General features: G+C 57.7%; 2 protein-coding genes and 1 long non-coding RNA gene across 8 annotated transcripts in view; 1 reads left to right on the forward strand and 2 right to left on the reverse strand.

Moving 5' to 3' along the window:
• The window catches only part of USP42 (ubiquitin specific peptidase 42), a 38,020-nt gene extending 28,163 nt beyond the window's left edge, over window positions 1–9,857 (forward strand). For all 4 annotated transcript variants that reach the window (XM_039879688.1, XM_039879685.1, XM_039879709.1 and 1 more), the window contains exons 13-18: window positions 201–917; window positions 1,036–1,130; window positions 2,879–4,360; window positions 5,454–5,755; window positions 7,744–7,785; window positions 8,833–9,857. In XM_039879688.1, coding sequence (XP_039735622.1) covers window positions 201–917; window positions 1,036–1,130; window positions 2,879–4,360; window positions 5,454–5,755; window positions 7,744–7,751 — 2,604 coding nt within the window. In that variant the 3' untranslated portion in view covers window positions 7,752–7,785; window positions 8,833–9,857. The remainder of the gene's footprint in view (window positions 1–200; window positions 918–1,035; window positions 1,131–2,878; window positions 4,361–5,453; window positions 5,756–7,743; window positions 7,786–8,832) is intronic.
• LOC120616656 (uncharacterized) lies at window positions 915–5,457 on the reverse strand. The gene is made up of 3 exons (XR_005656651.1): window positions 5,344–5,457; window positions 4,731–4,893; window positions 915–2,373 (listed from the first exon to the last, which is right to left on the reverse strand). It is a non-coding gene; the product is annotated as an uncharacterized LOC120616656 (long non-coding RNA).
• A 194-nt stretch (window positions 9,858–10,051) lies between the features above and the next one.
• Window positions 10,052–20,411, reverse strand: part of CYTH3 (cytohesin 3) — a 58,113-nt gene continuing 47,753 nt past the window's right edge. For all 3 annotated transcript variants that reach the window (XM_039880053.1, XM_039880044.1, XM_039880063.1), the window contains exons 7-14: window positions 19,428–19,540; window positions 19,121–19,269; window positions 18,848–18,959; window positions 13,943–14,019; window positions 13,780–13,851; window positions 13,503–13,657; window positions 12,837–12,929; window positions 10,052–11,546 (exon numbers count right to left, since the gene is read on the reverse strand). In XM_039880053.1, coding sequence (XP_039735987.1) covers window positions 12,857–12,929; window positions 13,503–13,657; window positions 13,780–13,851; window positions 13,943–14,019; window positions 18,848–18,959; window positions 19,121–19,269; window positions 19,428–19,540 — 751 coding nt within the window. In that variant the 3' untranslated portion in view covers window positions 10,052–11,546; window positions 12,837–12,856. The remainder of the gene's footprint in view (window positions 11,547–12,836; window positions 12,930–13,502; window positions 13,658–13,779; window positions 13,852–13,942; window positions 14,020–18,847; window positions 18,960–19,120; window positions 19,270–19,427; window positions 19,541–20,411) is intronic.

The following is a 20,411-nucleotide window of genomic DNA, read 5'->3' on the forward strand; positions in this document are numbered from 1 at the left end:
GTGCGTGTGTGTGCGTGCGTGCGTGCGTGCGTGCGTGTGTGCGCGCGCGTGCGTGCGTGAGTGGGTGAGAGAAGGAGATGTTTCCAGGTGCGTGAAAATTGGTGTTTATAGAAAGAGACGACCAGGTGGGCAGGGTCCGCGGCCAGGACGGTCTCCGCGTGTTCCTGGCGCCCTCACCGGCTGTGTGTTCTTACTTCCAGAACCCCCCTCACTTAAACGGGACTGGACCATTGAAAGAGACACCGAGCAGTTCCATGTCGAGTCCTAACGGGAACTCCAGTGTCAACAGGGCTGGTCCCGTGAACGCTTCAACCTCTGTTCAGACCTGGTCAGTGAACCGGCCCTCGGTTATTCCAGAACATCCCAAGAAACAAAAAATCACGATCAGTATTCACAACAAGCTACCTGTTCGCCAAGGCCAGTCCCAGCCTCACCTGCACGGCAGTCCTCTGGAGAGCCCCAGCAAGCCCGTCCCCTCGTCCACCGTCACCAATTCCTCCACGATACAGTCTACCTCGAGTGCGCCTACGACGTCAGTGTCCAGTAAAGCCACAAAGCAAATGGCCCCAAATGAGTCCTCTTCCAAGCCAGTGATGAATGGCAAGTCCAAGCTGAACTCAAGTGTCCTGGTCCCCTATGGTGCCGAGTCATCTGAAGAGTCCGACGAGGAGGCAAAGGGCCTGGGCCGGGAGAACGGTCTGGCTGCGGCCGGGAGCTCGCACCCCTCCGCTCAGGATGCTGAAGACGACGCGGCCTCTCGGCTCGAGCTGCGAGAGCCTGTCACCCTAAACGGTGCTAACAGTGCAGACAGCGACCCGAAAGAAAATGGTCTGTCATTCGATGGTGCCAGTTGCCAAGTCCAGCCTGCTCTACATGCAGAAAATCCCTTTTCTAAGGCGAATGGTCTGCCCGGGAAGGTGAGCGGGTGTGGGGCGGGCGGGCTTCGCCTCACCTCTCGCGGGGCAGGGCGCGCGGCCAGATTTTGCGTGCGGTGACCACGACCGTGGAAGTATCTTCGTTTCTTTTTTCTCACAGCTGATGCCCGCTCCTCTGCCGCCCCTTCCAGAGGACACGGTCTTAGAGACCTTCAAACTCAGCCACAAAGCGAAAGGCTCCACAGACGGAACCAGGTAAACTTACGACTTAATGCGAAGGAAACTGCCCGTGGGCGGGTCGCCGCTTTCCCACGGTGGGCGTCTCACGGTGACCTTTCCGAATCCGGGGATGATTTGAATGATCGACGAAGCTGATTTGCTTTTCAGAAAAGTGAAGAGAACGTTTGTGAGGGGCCGATAGTCCATGAAAACCTGATGTTTTGATAGGGTTGGAGTCGGGCAGGGACGTCCTTAGCACACGTCCGCGTCTGGCCTCTGGCACTGCCACGCTTAGTCCGTTTAATGACAAATATACGAAGACGTGTGAAGGGTACAGGGCAGGGGCTCTCGACTCTCGAGGAGCAGATGCTTGTTTCGCTCACTCTAGGATTCTGAAATGAAATTCGTGGGTCAGGCGGTTTACCTCCAGTTCCCTTTCTCCGTCGTGGTTTAATCCGGTGTATGGATCTGTACGTCACGTCACGGAAGTACAAGGAGAGGCCTGTACGATGCAGTGGCATTTCAGTCTGCGCGCTGAGACCGCCCTGCTCCCGGGGGCGGTAAGGCCACCAGTGCTGCTGCTGGGAATGTGACAGCTTAGAATGTGACCTGCCGTGGGGAGCTGTGCGCCCCACGCAGATCACCCTCGGGGCTGTCACACCCTCCTGGGACAGCCGTGGGTGGGTTCTGACCACCTCTAGGTTTACATGGGACTCGCGTTCCTGGAAGTTCTCTTGTCCCTGAAAACTGCCACTATCACCGGGGTTTCACCCACCGGATGTCGGGACGAGGGTTGTAGAGCCCTTACTCCTTACCTGGGACTGCCAGTGGGGCTTCCTGATCGTGTGATGACCCGGGAATGCACCCCGCGTTTCAGAATGGCCCCGGCCGGTGGTGTGCCCTCGCCAGTGGCAGCACTGCTGGGAAGCCTTCCTCGCTAACATGGGACGGAGTCCGTGCTGTCGGCAGAGACCCTCCCTCCCGGTTTACTTCAGTAGCTTGGCACTCTTCAGTCACCTGCATGATGACTTTGTTTCTTTCCAAGTTTGGCTTAGTTTGTTCTCAAACGTGACGTGCGTGAGAGTTACCACAGGTACTTAAAGCCGGGCCTGTATTGTGACCAGATGCGTGTTGCGTTGTGTGCTGCGTGGGTCTGACCGCCACGCGCTGGACAGCGATGCGTGTCGGCTTCATGCGTGCTCGCTCTCCCGGCCATCTCCCCGCTGAGACGTGGGGGCCGCTGCAGCGTTTTCGCTGTTGGCTGGCAGCTTTCATTCACCTGGAGACTACAGCAGAAGCCCTTCAGCACTCGGAGGCAGGGTTCCTTTACTGCAGACGCTTTTCCAGAGCCTCAAAAGCCTCGGCGATTCCTCGGAGTATGAGTAATCCCAGGAGCCGTTGGCTCTGGAGGTGGAGGAGGGGTCCCGGGAAAGGGGACGCGCCTGCGCTCGGGGGGCCGGCAGGTGAGACTCAGGGGGAGCAGCAGTCCATCCGAAAATGGAAGGAGCTAGAACCGAGGAGCGGAGCCCTCGTTGCTGAAAAACGGGGTAGGAGATAGGCTTGGTGTCCAATTTCATATTTTATCTAATGAGGAAGAGAGAAAATTTGCAGTTTCCAAAAACTATAAGGCCACTATGGGGTTTCAACCAGATTCGTTAGAGGCATCGAATGCTTAGTGAATGAATGTTTTGGCACGTTTGTCCCTGTGAGCGCGTGACCAAAATGCATACGGCCATCTAGGGAGTGATTAATCGGTTTGCGTCTCTGTCTTGCTCTGACTGCAGTGCGACTGGAACAGAGGGGAGCCCCGCCGAGGACCCCGGCAGGGGACCGGAGCCGGGCAGCCCGTCCCCCGACGCCCAGGAGAGGCCGGAGGCGGCCACGGGGCTCAGCAGCAAACTGAAGAAGGCCGCGCCGCCCGCGGACCCCGGCGCCAAACCTGCCAAAGAAGAAGGCTCGGAAAACGTTTCGGCGAAACCCGAGGAGTCGTTGCCGAGTCTCCACCGTCTCTGCCACACCAGCCCGGGCACCATCGCGGACGGCCACCCGGCCAAGCCGTGCGACCCTGGGGATTTAACAAGCGAGCCGAGCAAAGCCGCCCAGGATGTGAAAGGGACGTCGGTCGAGAGTCCCCGGGACTCGGTAGCCATGGAAACCACGGGGAGGTTGAGCCTGAGTCCCTCGTCACATCCCGCGGGTGACAGCGAGCAGGGACCCTCCGTTCACAGCAGCCGAGACAAGTGCACGGACGCCGAGGACCTGTCTCAGGGCGCGGGGGCATCTACAGACGAGCCACCGAGCGCTCAGCTCGACAAGGTCGCAGAAAGTCGTTCAGACGGGGCCCCGGAACAGAGCCCCAGCGAGCAGCGCGAGGAACAGAAGGCTGGGCCGAAAGCCCCGGACCGCTCTCCGGTTAAGGAAAAGATCAGCAGCCTCCGAAAGGTGGACCGAGGACACTATCGCCACCGGAGAGAGCGCTCGTCCAGCGGGGAGCGCGCGCGGGACAGCCGCAGCAGGACGGCGGAGCAGCACAGGCGGCGGCACTCGTACGCCCGCGAGCGGGCGCCGCAGGACCGCTGCCGGACCGAGCACCTCGGCCAGCACCACCCCGGCCACAGCGACCGGCTCAGCCCCGGCCAGCACCGCGCCCCGCCCCGGTACGGCCACCGCCACTCTCGGAGCAGGGGCGGGTCGGACCAGGACTGGGCCCGGCACCACCCCCCGGAGGGCGAGCACGCCTGGGGCCGGGAGAAGTACTACCCCGAGAAGACGCGGTGGGACCGGTGCCGGTATTACCACGACAGGTACGCCCCGTACGCGGCCAGGGAGCTGCGGCACTGGAAGCCTTTCCACGGTGACAGGGACTGCGACCGAGCGGCCCAGCACGGCGGCCGGCCCTACAAGGACTACTACAAAGGCAGGAAGGGGTGCGAGCCGGTCGTGAAAGAGAAGGAGGGGCCCCATTTCGGCAGCCCCCGCGGGGCCCCGCCCCACGCCCCGCCTCTCTACCCCGACAAGTACTCCCACGGCAAGATGGCACTTGGGGCTGAAGACGGTTGTCACCTCGCTGATCGGTTTCACGGGCACGAAAGTATAAAGCCGCGGAAGCGGAGGTACGATAGCATGGAGCATAGTGACAGTTACGCAGAAAAGAACGCGTGGAGGAGCTTACAGAGGGAGCCTTTAGACGAGCCGAAGGCGAAGAAGCACAAGAAATCAAAGAAGAAAAAGAAATCCAAAGACAAACACCGAGAGCGAGACTCCAGGTGAGGGTTGGGCCGGGGCGCGCGCGGGGGGCGCGTGGGGGGGCGGCGTGCGAGCCCCTCTGCTTGTGTGCTTACTAAGGGGGCGGGGGGCTGTGCCATGCTTATTAGGTTGATTTGTTTCTCATCTCTGTGGGTTTTCAGATTTCACTATTTGTAGATTTCTGAAATTTAGCTCTGCTTTTAAATTGTGTCTTATTGCATGGTATACAGCGCCTAAAAAGTTCATTTTTCTAAAAGATATTGCCGTTTTCATTAATGCTTTATAACTCCAGGAGTAAGTATGCGATGCCCTGTGAATGAAATCTTTGGGTCTTTGACCTCACGATTGGTGTTAATATTCTTAATTGTCAGATTAGTTCTATTGTCACACCTGTTCGTATTTTCTTCAAACTCGGTGGCTACCAGGTGAGCAGAGAATGGGAGGCCACTGTCCCTTCGATGTCTGACTGCTCGCTCTGCGTGCGGATCTGAGACGTGTCCTTTGCCAACTTCGTCTTTGTCCATCTTTCTGTCTCCTTTTCTTAGTTTGAAATCTAATTGGGAGATTTGCTTTTGTATTTTTAAAAAGCCAAGTCGCTCAGCAATTGTCTTGAAAGTGATTTATCTGTGATGCGCTAGGTGAGCACAAACAGAGTCACTGTATGTTTTATGCTACGTACATCTGACATCTCAGAAAATCGAAACTTTGGGAAAAGATTACTAAAAGCCACTGGTAAACAGTGGTTACCCGAGGGAAAAGGAATTCATAAACACCTCCCACGTGCCTGACACACCTGACAAGAAAATTTTTTTCCTTTAGACACTAGTTTCAGGAAAAGTTAGCGAAATCCTTCCTCTGGTATTTTGGCCAACTACCTTAGCTCCCGAGTAAACCTTAAAGGCAGTGCTGGGATGGGATTGAAATCGGAGAATTTATGACTCTAGACTTAAAAAAATTATTACAGTGAAAACGAACTGCGTTTTCAATTAGATGAGAATTTTACCCGCGTTTGCACGACGTGTCCGCAGTGCCGGGCGTAAAAGCCAAGGCCCAGCTCTGTCTGACGGCGCCTTGCTGCTTTGCCGGTCTGAGTTCTGGCTTGTTCTTCCGCAGGCATCAGCAGGATTCAGACCTTTCGGCAGCATACTCTGATGCTGACCTCCACAGACACAAAAAAAAGAAAAAGAAAAAGAAGAGACACTCAAGGAAATCAGAGGACTTTGGTAAAGACTCAGAACTACACTTACCCAAGGCCGCCAGCTCTGAGACTGTGGACCATTTCCGGAGAACTGACGGCGGCTTTCCCCTCACCGATGGCCTGCCTCTGGAAGGCGTTGGACCTTTCCGTGAGAAAACAAAATATTTAAGGATGGAAAGCAGAAATGACAGGTGTCATCTGCCTGAGTGTGGCCAGGGTAAGAGGAGATACTTGGAATTAAAAATGTAGAAACTGGTCTTTTTGGAAAAGGTGATTGACACGCGAGAAGAAAAACTCAAATGGAGTAAAAGGGTGTCCGCCCCGCGCCCCAACTCCAGACAGCACGCTCAGCCGCGTGGCGAGGCCGTGGCGCTGAGCCCTGAGCCGCTGTCGAAGGCCCGAGTGACGAGGAACTGGGCCTGACAGTCTCCGGATTTGCACCTCGGGAATTTAGGGCTCTGGGTCCCCAAGTGGTTGCCTTGTGACGGGGCAGAGCTTTTGTTTTAAACCACTTTTGCTAGACGTGTTTTCACAGTATGTTCTGTCTCTCTGGAACCCTTAAAGCTCTAGCGTTCTGAGTAGAACCTGAAAGTCACAGTCTGTTGACTCGAGTCATTAGGGACGTCAGTTGTCAGCCTCTAGCAGAGCGCCGCCTCGGGTGTCTGCGATGTGGGGCTCTGTCTGGCTCCTGCCGAATCGCTCAGCACCGCTCAGCGCTGCCGGGGCCCGGGGTCCTTGTCTGCTTCGTGAGCGCGCGCTCCCTGCACCCATGGCAGCCCCTCCTCCCCGCGGCCCTGGCGAGCAGCCGAGCCCGCGAGAGGAGGCCGGGGCAGCGGGCCGGGGCAGCGGGCCGGCGCGGAAAGGCCAAGGAAGCCTTCGTTTCATACGAAGAGGACATGACGTCTCAGTGTCTAGATCTGCGGTGCAGCACAGCCCGGCCTTCACGGTCTTTTATGAAAGTTTGCCGCCCCCTCCCCCAGACGCCTGAGCTGTGCTTTCCCGACTTTGGCCATCGCCTGGGCGGCCCAGTGGTCTTTTGGTGCTTGACCGAGCTGTCGTGTGTTGAGGGCAGGCCTGGGCCTCCCATGGCCCAGTCAGCGTGACTGCTGACTGAGGAGGGACCCATGAGCCCCAGTGTTGGCTCAGAGAGCAGCAGACACCATGAGGGGTGGTGTGTTCCATTGGGAGGGCACGTGCGACCTGCCGTGGGAACAGTGGCGGCACATGGCAGCCAGAAAGTGAACCGAAGGTGGTATTTGCTTGTTTTTTTAAGAGATTAATATGTGTACTTTCAGGTTGGTTTTCCACGAACATGTCAGCGATTGGGGGAAGGGGCTTGGTGAGGATGGGAGTTGCTTCTCTGCCTAGTGATTGGGATGAAGTAGAGAGCGGGGCTGTGGGTACTGCCTGGGGCCCCAGGGGATTTCACATTGTTGCCGGAATCGTCTCCTTCTGGGACTCTCTCAAGAACCCAGCCAGAGGCTGCCAGCGCACAGCGAGTGGCAGCTTGCCCACAGAGCCGGCTCTGCAGGGAGAGCACGTTGAGTGCAGACTCGGAAGCTGGCGTTCGGGGGCTCTGATGCGTCCAGGGGCTGCAGTTGTGTCCAGTGGTGGCCCTGTGCTCCTGTCCCTGATCCAAGTGTACTCGACTGGTGTGCAGCCAGTGCTTCCACTGAGCAGACCGAGGAGCTTGTGCACCTGTCCCATCCTGTCCCCACAAGAAGGGCTAGTCACTTGGCCTTCCATGCCAAGCTTCCCTCCCAGCTGGCTGGGGACGGACCCTTTTGTCTCTGCCACGTGTCCTGTGTCCTGGTACCTCGACCACTTACCTCTCTCACTGACTCATGTTCTCTGGTTCCATTTAACTCTCACTCTCTTTGGCCTAAGGCCTGTTCTCCTAACGTTAAAAGGCTGGTTAGTCTGCTGGGCCGACGGGACTGTTCCCACAAGGCATGGCTTTCGTTGCATCTGTCCAGTGGGACCAGCGGCCCTCAGTCGTCACATCAGCTTGTTTTCAGTAAAGCACTCAGAGAACAGCTACGTGACGGCACGCACACACTTGCTCATCCTCGTGTTGGTTTCAGGCACAAACGTTAAACTAAGAACTGGTTCTAAGTGTAATCACTTAATGCACATGCAGCGTAGCCACTAAAAATTTTATGAAACTGTCATTAAACTGTTTCTTAACCTTTGCTTGCTTTCTAGGTGATTGAAAACTTGGCCTCAAAACAGAATCCACAAGTTACGGTAAGCTGTTTTCATGTCTGTGTATTTCGTAATTGTAGAGGTACCATGGGGACATACATGGAGTTCGGGGCCTTGGGGACTCAGGAGCAGGTGCGGGAGGCCCTTCTGAGCTCCAGGCCATGCACTGGCACTGTGTTTAGACTCTCCCCTCATCAGTCCTGGCTGGGGGACACTTGTGTCCCTAAACCCAGGCAGTCACTCCGTTCTCTCCTCCCCATTGTAAGAACATGAGTTTGAAGTGTCAGAATCAACAATCATTTGATAAACCTTTGAAGAGATTGGGAATCCAGTTTCCTCAACCCAGACCTAACTGGCCTAAGAGAGGAGCCCCCGGGACCCCCATTCCTTCAAAAGCCCCCCGAGTCCCCGTGCTTCAGGAAGCTGAGTTGGCGTGTCCCCGCCTCACAGCGCACAGGCCCGGAGCACCTGGACGTCAGGTGTGTGCGACTCCTCCCTCTCTGTTCAGACAGAAAGGACTTTGCTTTGTTTGAACGAGGTTTGGGTCCTTCATAGCAGAGCAGAACCTTGAGGGGCCAGCTAATTGACTACTGGCACTTTTCTCAGTGGCCCTGGGAGAGAGTAATTCAGGTTTTGTGCCCTGCCGTGCTGAGGTCAAGGGGAGAGTGAGCCATTTGCCCTTGAAAAGGAATTTTGTCCAAATGTGTAACTTCTAGTCAGCAAAGGGAGATTTAAAATGAATTTCAAAGTGAATTGTCTTCAGAAGCTTATTTGCAGGTAATTAACATGCTTTATCAATGGGTCTTTCAGGGAAAGACCTAAACCTAATTAAGGGATTAAGCTCTTCCCGCTGAAAGGGATTTAAGGATTGGCGCGGTTGGGGTTGGGGGCGGTGCGGCCCATGCCCAGCAGATGGCGCCCTCCTTGCTGAGCCGCCGGCCTCAGGCTCCCTCCACACCTCTGTCTGGAACCGCCCAGCTCTTTTATTGCCACCTGGGGGGACCTAAGAGGGAGTCCTTGAGCAGTTACGGGGTTGCAGCCCCCCGAGACTCGGCCCTGTGTTCCGACTGCCTGCCTCTTGTCTTTCAGATTGAACATGTTCAACAGAAGCCATCCCCAGCCCAGCTTAAATTATAAATATAGGAAATAACTGTTCAAATCCGCGTGGTGCTTCTTTAGTAAATACTGTACAGATTTTACCATGGACTTTTTTTTTAGTTTTTATCTTTTCTTAATGACCCTTATTCCAAATGGATGAACACTTTCTACAACTGCTGACCGCTGTAAAATACCGTGTATATAAATCACATTGAAAATAACGCCCTGGACTAGAACATCTCAAATGCTGCTTAATCACAGACTCAGGTTGATCGCCCGTATTCCATGTAATGCTCCTCCAAGCGAGACAGCCGGTGCAAGACCAGCCGGGAGACGTGGGAATGTTAAAAGTACAAACGACTGACAGTATGGATATTTAATTTAAAGACTTATTTAAAGATTCACAAGCTCTCAACTAGACTTTGAGAGCAGTCTGTTTTCTGTAACGTCTGATACTAGAAACTAATCTCACTTCATATTTTAGTTGTATTCAAGATTTGAAGGCGTATTTTATAGACGAGTTCTGTTTTTGAACTTTGTGGAACTATTCCAATCAATTTACCAGATATGATGAGTATTTACATTATGAATGTATAATCCAAACATTATTTGTAAAGCCTACAGTATGTTTTTTATTACATAACACTTTTTTATACAGTGTCTCTTGTCTTGACTATGATATTGGAGTCTGAGTTGTCAGCTTGGTCCCTTAAAGTTTCTAGTTACAGACAAAATCATACTGTGATTTTATTTTTAATATGGATATGCTATCAAACTGTGATACACTTATAATTCACTGGTCCTGCATCAGGAGATGGAGTGGGGAAAACTGTATTTAATACAGTTTGTATCTGAATAATCTGTATGGTTTATACAGTTTGTGTTGTTCAGAGATGTCTAAAGTTTGATCTTTGTTTTTTTAAAGATTAAAAAGCACTTGCCCCACTGTAAATATACAGCATGTAAAATTTATATAGTATATAAATGGCAGCAAATTAAACATTTCGTGTCTTATTTTTCAGTGCTCTTTGCCCATTTGCTTACAGACACTCCTCAGTGGCTTCTTCCTGTCGCTTCGCTTTCTCAAAACCTCCACGCTCAAGCCGCGGGCTCCGGCCTGGAGGGGGGACCCCAGGCTGGGGGAAGGGGAGTCGGTGAGTGGGTTGCTGGACCCGACAATCTGTTTTAAAGAACCAAGTCTCAGACAGCCTTGTAACAACGCATTTGCTTTTTATTTAGTGACACAGTATTTGAAAGTGGACAGCCACAGACCTTCCAATTCTACTGACTATTCATTTTACAACAAAATATTGATAAAGGATATTTTTTCATGCAAGCCGTGGGAATATATACATTGAATAAACACTCCAGAAATCAATATATATGTACATTATTTACATATTAACTATATTTACTGTAAATAGAAATGTTTCCTAAGAAAAAATAAGAAAATGAGAAATCACAACATGTGGTTTCTGGTCTACAACAGACCTAACTTCTCGGCAAAGCGCATCTATGTAGATATATGCATTTTAACTTTAAAAATAGGCATTGCTTTACATGAAGCATTAATGCTGCTTCACCTATAAATAGCTTCTATTTGGACTCAGTTTGGTACCACATTAAACCGCTCAAAAATGTTCTGTGATCCTGAAGACGCTGCTTGTCGGGGTCTGGGCCATTCAGCTAAGGCCCACCTGCTAACCGGGCCGGTGCCCCTGCCGCCCCCCGCCCTGGGCTGCTGGCTAAACCTGGGGAATGAAGTCAGCACTAGGCACAGACGTCGGGGCAGGAGGAGGAGGCACCACTAGGCCCGCCCGGCCCAGGCTGGTTTTCTGGACCAGGCCTGCCGGAGTGCGTAGTGGGGGTAACGGCTGTATGCCTGTTAGATTAATAAGATTAATACTGTCACAGTGAAACCTGGAATTAGGTGACTTCACGTAACACTGATGGCAAGGTATGTGGATTCTAAGCACCACGGCATGTTCCTGGGGAAACAGCCATCGAGTGAGAATCCTTCACAGACGACCAGAGAAAGGTTCTCCCCGAGTGTTTTCTTAAGCTCAGACTTCTCCTAACCCCACTATGAGGCCACGCCCAAAAGACAGAAAGCCCTATACCCCCAGGGTCCTACCTGGGTCAGACCAAGGACCAAGAGAACGTCCCCATGCGAAATACTGATCTAGCTGTTGCCTCGGGCCATCCAGGGTGTGGGGCCAGCCCGAGGGGTCGTCTTCAGCGGTGTTTGGTGGGTGGTCCAGGCGGTGTCTGGTTCCGTGGAAGACTGGAGGTCGGGGTCGCGAGTGTACCCGCCAGGCATTGCAGGATGCCAGCTCGCCTTCTTCGCCAACAGAAGTTCGGATCTGAGGTATCGGGACAGTAACAGAGCCGAAGAGCTTGGGAACAAACAACAAACTCAGTTTGACACGTGTTGGCGAGTCATGGACTCGGACCCTTTTGCAATCTCGTGTGACTTAAAGCTACATCGAGGTCGGCTGCACCGAGGCCAAGGTCCCACAGCCATCGAGTTCAGCGTCAAGGTGACTCGCAGAAAGTTACTTCTGCTGTTGGCATCCCCGGGGAGCGCAGAGCCCGAGGTCTCCTTCTTGGACTTGACTTCACATGGGAGCAACGGCCTCTAACGAGCATCCTGGGGCGACGGGGCGGGGACCCACCGCCAGAATGGCCCCGGTGGCCAGGCGGTCCTGGTGATGCAAATAAATGGCATCTGTCACCAGCCCCGTCCTGAAGTGCCAGCCACAGGCGTCGCGTCCTGGCACACGGCCTCTGTCACCCCCTCGCACACGTGCGGGGCCCAGACGTCCTTCGGCAAACACACTGCTGAGCACCTGTCAAGTCCATGGCGACCTGGCCGCGGGCCTCCGCCACCACCCACGTGGAGCTGGGGCTTGACACTGCTCACAGAAAACCCAAAGTGCCAGGCGCCTCCCTCCCACAGCTTCCCCCCGCCGCCTCCCGGGAGCTGAAATCTCTGACAACGCGGAATGAGATCGCTGACGTGTCTACTCATTCTATTAAGGAATCTGGTCCAATGACCAGGTCAGTGATAAAAGCACTTCGCCACAATGCTTCAAATAGTGAAGACGATGGTCAAAAACGGGTCTGAACCACGTGTTCCATTGAACCATGTGAAACTGCTGCGTGTGGGGTCGCACGGACTGTGCTCGATCCTGCAGGTACAGGACAAACGCCCCCAAACCATGCTTTACGTTTTACTGAGCAGTGTTTTCAGAAAGTATCTGGGGGCTGCCAAGTCTGAGCTGGAGAGAGGTCCCAGGGGACCCGGACACGTGGAGCCCTGCCCAGGGCTCGCTGTCCTCAGGGACATGGGCCACCTCTCTCCATCGGGAGGGGTGAGGGCACCCCACAGACTAGCGGCGCTCGGAACGGGCCAGCACTACAGGCAGGTCCTGCACAGGCGCCACGCAAGGCCCCTGCAGCCCGCCGCACACGTGCACGTGTACGTGGCCTTGTATAGGACACAGGATATACTTGTGTCCAGGAGTTAAATTTATAGCTGCCAGTCTAAAAATACCACTATTAAAGTATCTTTCGTTATAACTTCGGAATATAAAAAGGCATATAAAAGCTATACTCCTATATGTTTGAGAAAAAAGCTAAATGAAAAATTGTAGTTTTTCTCTCCTGTTTTGATACGAAATGGCGGCTTCTAGAAGTGAACACCGCCACGGAGCACGTGCGGCATGAGCTGGGCTCTGGGGCCGAGCGGGGCCGCGTGCGGCACGGGCTGTCGTGGCGGAGCTCCCAGGCGGCCCTGGGAGGACGCTGCCGGACGTCGCTGCTGCGGGCCGGGAGGGTCGGCAGGACGGGGTGCTCGGTGTCGCTCACCACACCCGGCGCACAGAGGCACCGGAGAACCCTGGGCTCGCACAGGACACCGCCTCCTGGGGTCCAGGGTGTCATGGGGGCGCCTCTCAGTCACTTTCTGCTGTGGGCTTTGGTTTTACTTTTACCTGTTCAGGCCGGGAAAGCTCTATTTTTTATTGGCGATCCTCCTCTTCCTCGTGGCCAGCATGTCGTAGAAAGGATCTCTACTGATGCTCGCTCTGGGAAGAAAAGGAAACAGTGGGGTCAGGGGCGGGCCTCCCTCCCAGGGGTCTGGAGACAGAGGGGTCAGTTCCTGCACACGGAGAGCGCAGACGCGCGCACTGACCAGAATGCAGGTGCCGACCTTCTCCTCGGCTGCCGAGCCTCACGCTCCAAGGACGGCGCCTCGGATGCCGGCCGTGCGAGCAGACGGCCAGCCCGCTCCCTGGTTTTAGCGGTCGGCTGATTTTGACAGCTGACCGTTTGGGCTACTTGCTGGTTTCCTCTTCCTACGCTTTAAACTCTTGCTCTTACGAGAGTTTTAAATTCACCGATAAAAAGAGCACGCTCAAAACCCGAGGCCCCTGCCCTTGACCCCAACGAGAGCACCCAAGGCCGTGCGTGCGCTCGCTCTCCCCCACGACCCCGCGAGCTCGCCGGCTGGCTCTGTGTAACTTCCACGCCTCTTCAGACTCCTAATGGCTACAGCTGAGAGGCGTCTTGCAGTCGTAATAAGGACCACAGCTTCTCATCAGTGACCATACTGGTTCCCGACAGGCTCCGCCCGGCACGAAACCGGGGCTCCGGCTCACCGGATGGACTTCACCCACTCGTCCTTCTCCTCGGGGCTGGGCGCGGAGATCCGGTACACCACGTGGTTGCCCTCCACCACCCGGCCGTCGGCCTCCGTCTTGCAGGCTTTGATGACCTGCCCTTTGTGGCTGGGGTTATAAAGCTCAAAGCAGTTCTGGTGGCGGAGGAAGAGGGGCTGTCACCGAGGGCCGGGGGAGGGTCTTATACCCACTTCACGCTCCCGCCAGGGCGTCCGGGGGGCGCGGGAGACGAGGTGGCGAGGGAAAGGCAGCTTACGGGCTTCCGTGGGTCCTCCACCTCCCTGATGCTGAGGTTCTCCAGTGGGATGATTCCCCTGGGCTCCTTATCCTATGAGAGAAGGGCGCACAGCCAGCCTCCCGTGGGTCAGCGATCCAAGGCCCCTCTGACGCGGGGACCCGGCGACCCACCCCTTACTCACCGTCGTGTACTCGAAGTAGTAGAGACAGTTGTCGGTCAGGATGAACCACCGGCGCTTCCAGGTCTTCACTCGGCCCCCTAGAAGCAGGAGGCCCTCGTGAGTCAGGGCCTGTGCAGGCAGGGAGGGTGGGGTCCTGGGACCCCGCCCCATGCACTACTGTATCTCCGGAAATGCCACCAGGAGCCAGGCTTGGTTCTAAGTTTCCTTCTTTGCTGGCCTCGACAGTCCGCCCAGCACTTAGCCAAGTCCGGGACGAGCTGTGTGGCCTGGGCCGTCCGGGCCTCTCGCCCGCCGGGCAGTGGGGCGTGCATGGTATGGTGCTCTGCTCGGGCCCACATGCACTCCACCCCGGGCCTGCGCCCCGCGGCCCCCTGGCACCCGAATAACGCAACCGCTTTCCAAATGTGCCCTCTGGAAAAGTCAGTTGTGATGAATGGGCTTAATTTCCCCCGTGAGAACAACAGGATGAAGTCAGTGGGCTCCCGTCTGTCCGGGACTTAACCCTGTTACGTGGGGCCCTTATCACATTACTGGGTGCTCTGGGCGGCCCTGGGATCCATCAAACCTGATTACTCTTTGGCCCAGGGAATTATTAGATTGAACTAATCTCTTAACGAGATCTGGGACACACACACACACTCAGGGGGAGGGGGAGAGAGAGAGAGAGACAGAGACACACACACACACACACACAGCGTGTCTGCACCTACTTCCACTACAGAAGGGGACATCTTTTTTACCTTTAAGTATTTAGCAGAGACAAACGCTTCAAATTTTAGCCCCTGTTTCTAACAAAGTTTCTAAAAAATTAAAAGTATGTGCACGGCAATGGACTGAAGCGATACATGGGCATGAGGTAGGAAGTGGCTCTTCCTGCCCCATGGTTCCCAAAGTGACGACGATGACATTCAGGGCCGAGCTGGCCCACCGTTCCCTGCAGCGTGCGTGTAAGCAGGCGAGTGCTGCTGAGACTGAGGACACCATGCCTGCGTGGGGACGGGATGAGGGTATGAGACCATGGGCGTCTGGGGGGACACAGGGAGACACCTGCCAACCCTCGAGTCACCCCAGGGCTCATGGCTCCCCAGCCTGAAGTTTGCAGAGGTCCGGTGGGGGAGACGCCCAGCTACAGGGAAGGAAGGCGCCCCGACTGCCAGAACCTGGTGCCGTGGACAGACCCTCTCTGATTGGAGTCCATCGTCCCCCGAGAGCCTGGGCGAGGGGAGCCCCAGTCGTGCTGGGAGGTCCAGCTGCACCCCCTTCTCCCTGCTCCCTTCCCCACTTGCAGTCTGTCAAAAGGTCTGGCCACGTGCCTTCCCGAGATGGCTGCTACACCCTGCACAGCCCTCAGACCCCAAGCCCACCCCCCAGCTCATGCCTTCGTGCCCCAGGGCCTTTGCTCAAGCTGCCCCTCGGCCTAAAGTCACAGCCCCTCGTTCCCTCAGCACCTCTGACCCTGGGCTGGGCTCCTGCTCCCCAAACCCGTGTGCGGCCTCACTGAGGTGCACACAGCATTCCACTGGAACCCTCTGCTCCACGCCAGACACAGCTCTTACTTGTCACCTCTAAGACCCAACAAAGGCAGGAGCAGAGCCCGGCACCGGCACCCCGCGGTCTGTGGCGGCCACGGTGTCAGCTCATGCTTCGTTCCCTCTTCTCTGCCGTCCAAGTTCGCAAGCCCCTCAAGGCAGCTCTGCCTTGACCTAAAGTCCTCTAGCGACAGGAGACAGCGCCGATTCCAGGGACGTCCCCAGACCCCAAGCCACTAGTAAGGCCTTTCTCCAGCCGCACTGGCCTGAGCCAGGCCGCCACCCTCCTGCCTCTGTGCCTGTCCCGCCCGCCACTCTCCTCCAAACAGCAGCCAGAATCTCGTCTCGGCCTGAAGCCCAATCTCAGCCTAAGACCGCGACCCCTCCGATGCCGACCGCGACCCCTCCAACGCCGTCCAAGGCCGCCTTGCTGGCCCCCCGGCCACCAAGCTGGTTTGAGTCTCAGAGCTCCTGCCCCCACCTTCCTTCTGCTGAGCCCCACAAGTGAGTTCTCAGAGAAACTTACAGGAGCCCCTGAGCCATCCGCTCACCCAGAGCCTGACCCTCTCGCCCGTCACTGGGTCGTGAGGTGGCTGGCTGTGTGTGCTGCCCACCGCCAGTTCCCACGCCCCTCACCCTCCCTGTACCGACGGCTGCTGTGGGAAGCGGGTGTACCAGGAAGACCTCCCTGCTCTCTGCGCCAGGTCGCTGTCCCACTGCTCCTGAGTTCAGTGCTGTATCTCGGGGGAACCCGCTCTGTGGTCCAGTTCTCAAGGCCAAGGGAGCCGGCGGCTGCAGGGTCTAGACTGAGGCCTATAGTCTGGGTTGGCCCCAAACCTAGCCCTGGCCCCGGCACGCTTTCAGCTACGCAGCCCGGTACACAGGGCCCGGGGGTCGTGCCCTTGGCCTTGGAGCACAGCGGGTCTTGATGTGAGGGGACCGGAGGCGCTGCTCGTGCGTGTTTCCGGCCGAGCGTCGGGATGGACACGCGCGCACCACCCCACTCATGCCTGCAGAAAGCCCGGCCCCTCCATGTCCCCGTAAATGTCCCGCTCTTTCCACGGCTGTCACCAGGCACGCGTGCGCACACACCCACGGATGCACAGCACACATGCACATGCCCCGGCAACACGTACTTCTTTCTGCGTGACAGGTCAGCTCTGACCCAGTTCCTGTGTTTTTAACACGACTGACTCATTCTCAAAACTCAGTGACCACAAGGTACTTGCTGACCATTAAGGGGCGCACCGATGCGTGGGCAAAGTGTCCCAGCCTCGAAAGGCCCCCGCTCTCAGTGAGAAGCACCCAGCAAGGCTACACACTGCGATCTCCATTCACGCCACACCCACACCTGCTCACATGCCCACCCTGCCCTGTCCTGCTGCTGCGTCCAAGCCGTGTGTGCCAGGCGGGCCACACCCAGGGCCAGCCTGACGTGTCTGCGGCACGGGCTTCCGGCAGACTGGCCGCCTCTTGGCCCTCAGAGCCCCGCACCCACCAGCTGTCTCTAGCGGCCAGGCCAGGGTCAAACCCGTTGGGAGGCGGCCTGTGGCCACGAACGTCTCCGGGCTTTGGCCGGTGCTGCTGGGTGAGGCTGGAGCTCCGGAGAGACTGGCCTGCCAGTCTGGTGACAGGTGACAGCTGACTGGTGACAGCTCTGAGGACAGAGCAGACACAGAGCTACTGGGGCTCAGGGATGGCGGCTCCCGGCTGCCGACTGGCCAGCGGACTTCAAATTTGGACAGCGCCACCGTCACTAGCCGTGACTTCCCTTCACACAGACGAGGCGCATGGCTGTGGGAGCCTGGAAGGAGCTGACCGCGTGCAGCATTCAGTGCCGACCCTGGGCCCCCGGCAGCCCCGTGCCCAGGCCACACCCAGCTGGGCGTCAGGCCCCGTGTGCAGCCGCTCAGCTCCTAAGGGTGCTCTGCACACGGACATTGTGGCTGCTCGACCTGCAGGCGGGGTGGGAAAAAGCCCTCCCACGCCTCTGTTTCATTTTGGTGTCTTTAGAAGCAACTGCATTCCTGCTGGCACGAGGCCACAGCGGCTGCCAGGCCGGCCTGCCCTGTCACCAGCCCTCGAAGCGCACTTGCTGGAGGTCTGTGGCCGTCACACTCACCACGACCGCTGCTGTTTGAGCTGCGCCCGCCTCCTGCCCTCGCCCAGGACCACAGGTGTGGCTCTCCGTCTGGTGCATCTCGAAGGTCACCCAGGCGGGCAAGTGCAAGACTACAGTACTGGGACTTTGGACAAAGATCCAGAGGGCTCCCAGAGCTCCCCACAGCCAGAGCGAGACCCCAAGTCAGAAGAGCAGCCCTGTGGCGTGTGCCCACACCTGCTATACTGTCACCATGCCTCCGTCTCATCCTGCCTTAATTAAAAACACAATCACTAGAACTGTCAGATTCTAGCGTCTTCCGATCTGTTCCGAGAGTGCACATGTGATACGCAGTTGTCACATCTCACAGGCTCCAAAGTCACAGTAAGACAGAAACCCCAACCCCTCACCCTCAGTCAGAAAACCCTACCGATTTCCAAATTGCACAGAAAAGACAAAGCTATTCTTTGCCAATGGTTAGGACGCCTGTAAAACGTTCTAGACGCTTCCCTCGGTGGTGTGGGCCAGCGCTGCTTGGCCAGCGTGAGGGCGGCTGGTGACGTGCGGGATGGAGCTGCCACGGGCCCTCTCGCTGTTGCTCAGGCCCAGGAGACCGAGGGGCAGGCTGTTCCCACGTGGTGCTCGTGGTCCGGGTGCAGAAGGGCCTGCGCCCTGGCCACGGCCGCCCGTCCCGGGTGTGGCCGTCACACTCGCCACGCCCCAGGAAGCTAACCCGACAAGTCCAAAGCCACATGGGTCAGATGGATGGCAGCCACAAATCGGAGCCTCACACACATGAACGGGGAGAGACTGAGAGAGGAATGAGCAGCTGGGGAGGGTGGGAAGCCACTGGGTACGTACCTCCTAACGCAGGACAAGCAGGGGCAGCCCGTCACAGAACAGAAAGGTGGGAGCCACAGGCAGAAGGAAAACAACAAGAAGGCACATTTAAACCACTCGTCAAAAACCAGCCACACCAAACCACGAGAGGCACGCAGCGCTCGGAGGCCGAGGCGCCTGCTTCTTGGACAGAGCGCTGCCCGGGGCTTACTGGACACGAGTGAGCAGTTCCTGGGCCGTCTGGGCAGCCCGGGCACGACGCTCTGCCGTGGACGCGACAGGACGGTGTCCTGAGGACGGGGTGCGGGTCTCGGCAGCGGCCGTCGGGTCTGGGTGCAGCTAGCTGCCGAGCGGCCTCCGCCCAACGAACTCCGTCCCCAACGCCCCTGCGTCTGGCCGGGGCCTCGGGGCCTGGAGCGCCCGCCCGCCGCTCACCCAGCTTCAGGAGCCAGCCCTCGCGGTCGGGGTTGAAGAACGTGTGCGTCAGGTCGTTGCCGTCGTCCTCGGGGATCTTGAACGGCTCGTTCCTGATGCTCTCGTACAGGTTCTGCGGGGGGACCGCGGGGGCTCAGGACACACGGGTGGCCATCCCTCCCGGCCCGCGGCCCGACCACGACCCCTGCGGACCCCGCGGCCGCCCTCACGTCCGTGAACTGGTGCCGCCTGCGTCGCGGCAGAGCGAGGCTGCCGCCCGCCCGGCCCCCTCACCCGCAGCAGCTCCTCGGGCAGGTCCCCGCCCTCGTTGATGCCTCTGTTCATGGTGACGAAGCGCTCGGCCGTCGGCTTGTCGCGCACATTGTGGTTGTGCAGGCTGGTGTTGAGCATGATAATGGCGAAGGACAGCACATAGCACGTGTCTGCAAAGGGTCGGAGGGCGGCGGGGGCTCAGAGGTCGGAGAGGGCCCGGCGGCCGGAAACCGGCCACGGATTTCTCCGTCGGAGGACCGTGTGCGGGGTGAGCGGCCCTGGGCACGCCTGGCGGCAGGGAGCGGGCAGGGCCACAGCTGCCACTGACCTGTGGACTGGAAGACGCCGGGGTTGCACAGGCAGTAGCGGGCAGCGAACGCCTCCATCATGCGGTCGATTTTCTGAGCCTCCCCGGGAAGCCTAAAGCTCCACAGGAACTGCCTGAGGGAACCGGAAGCAGGGATGAGGGCCAGCCCTGCACCCGGCCTCACCGGTGTGGGGGTGCGGCAGGTGAGGGGTGGCCGCCTGCGCTGCGTGCCTCCGCCGTCCAGGGGCCCCGGCGGTCCAGGCTGAGCGCCGTGCTCCTCCCACTGGGCCGTGGGGCAGACAGAGCCAAGGACCCCCAGAGTGCTGTGCAGGCAGCTCCCCGCCCTCAGCCGTCCACTGCAGGGCCGGCCGGCGGTTGACACCTGCAGGAAAGAGTCAGGGGCCCCCGTGGCTCTGGGCCAGAGGCTGACGGCCAGAGGAATGAATGCAATCTGGGCTGGTGGCCTTGCTGTGGCCTCGCCCCCAGACTGTGGGTGCTGCGCGCCGTGAGGCAGTTTTCAAATCCTGAAACTCTCTGGAGGACTCCTGCCGACAGTGATGCCTTCAGCCCAGGCCGGCTGCCGAGCAAAGCGTGTGAGGGACAGGCAGCGCGGCCACACCTCAGTCCTCAGCCCAGTGATGGCCACGGGGAAGGACCGAGGCCAGGGCCAGACGGCATGGCCAGCTGTATGCTCCTTCGCCACAGGCTGGGCGGGGGCTCAGGGAGGGGGCTACTCCCCGCAAAGGCCCAGGCCAGACAGAGAACCAGGCAGCCCAGGCCGGGGCGCAGCACTCGGGGCCTCAGCCAGACCTGGGCAGGAGAGTAGAGCCTCTCAGGGGGGCGGGAGGGGGCCCGAGCTGAGGGCATGGCCCCTCCACCCCAGGCTGCGGGACAACTCCAGGTGTTAGGGGGCTGTCCACCCTGATGTCATCAGTGAGGTCTGGCTTTACTGGGACAAGACTGGGACTAGGGTGGCCTCTGACAGCGGGAAACCCACGCCGTCCC

This window comes from Pteropus medius, unplaced genomic scaffold, assembly GCF_902729225.1.
Source record: "Pteropus medius unplaced genomic scaffold, Ma_sr-lr_union100, whole genome shotgun sequence".
NCBI lineage: Eukaryota > Metazoa > Chordata > Mammalia > Chiroptera > Pteropodidae > Pteropus > Pteropus medius.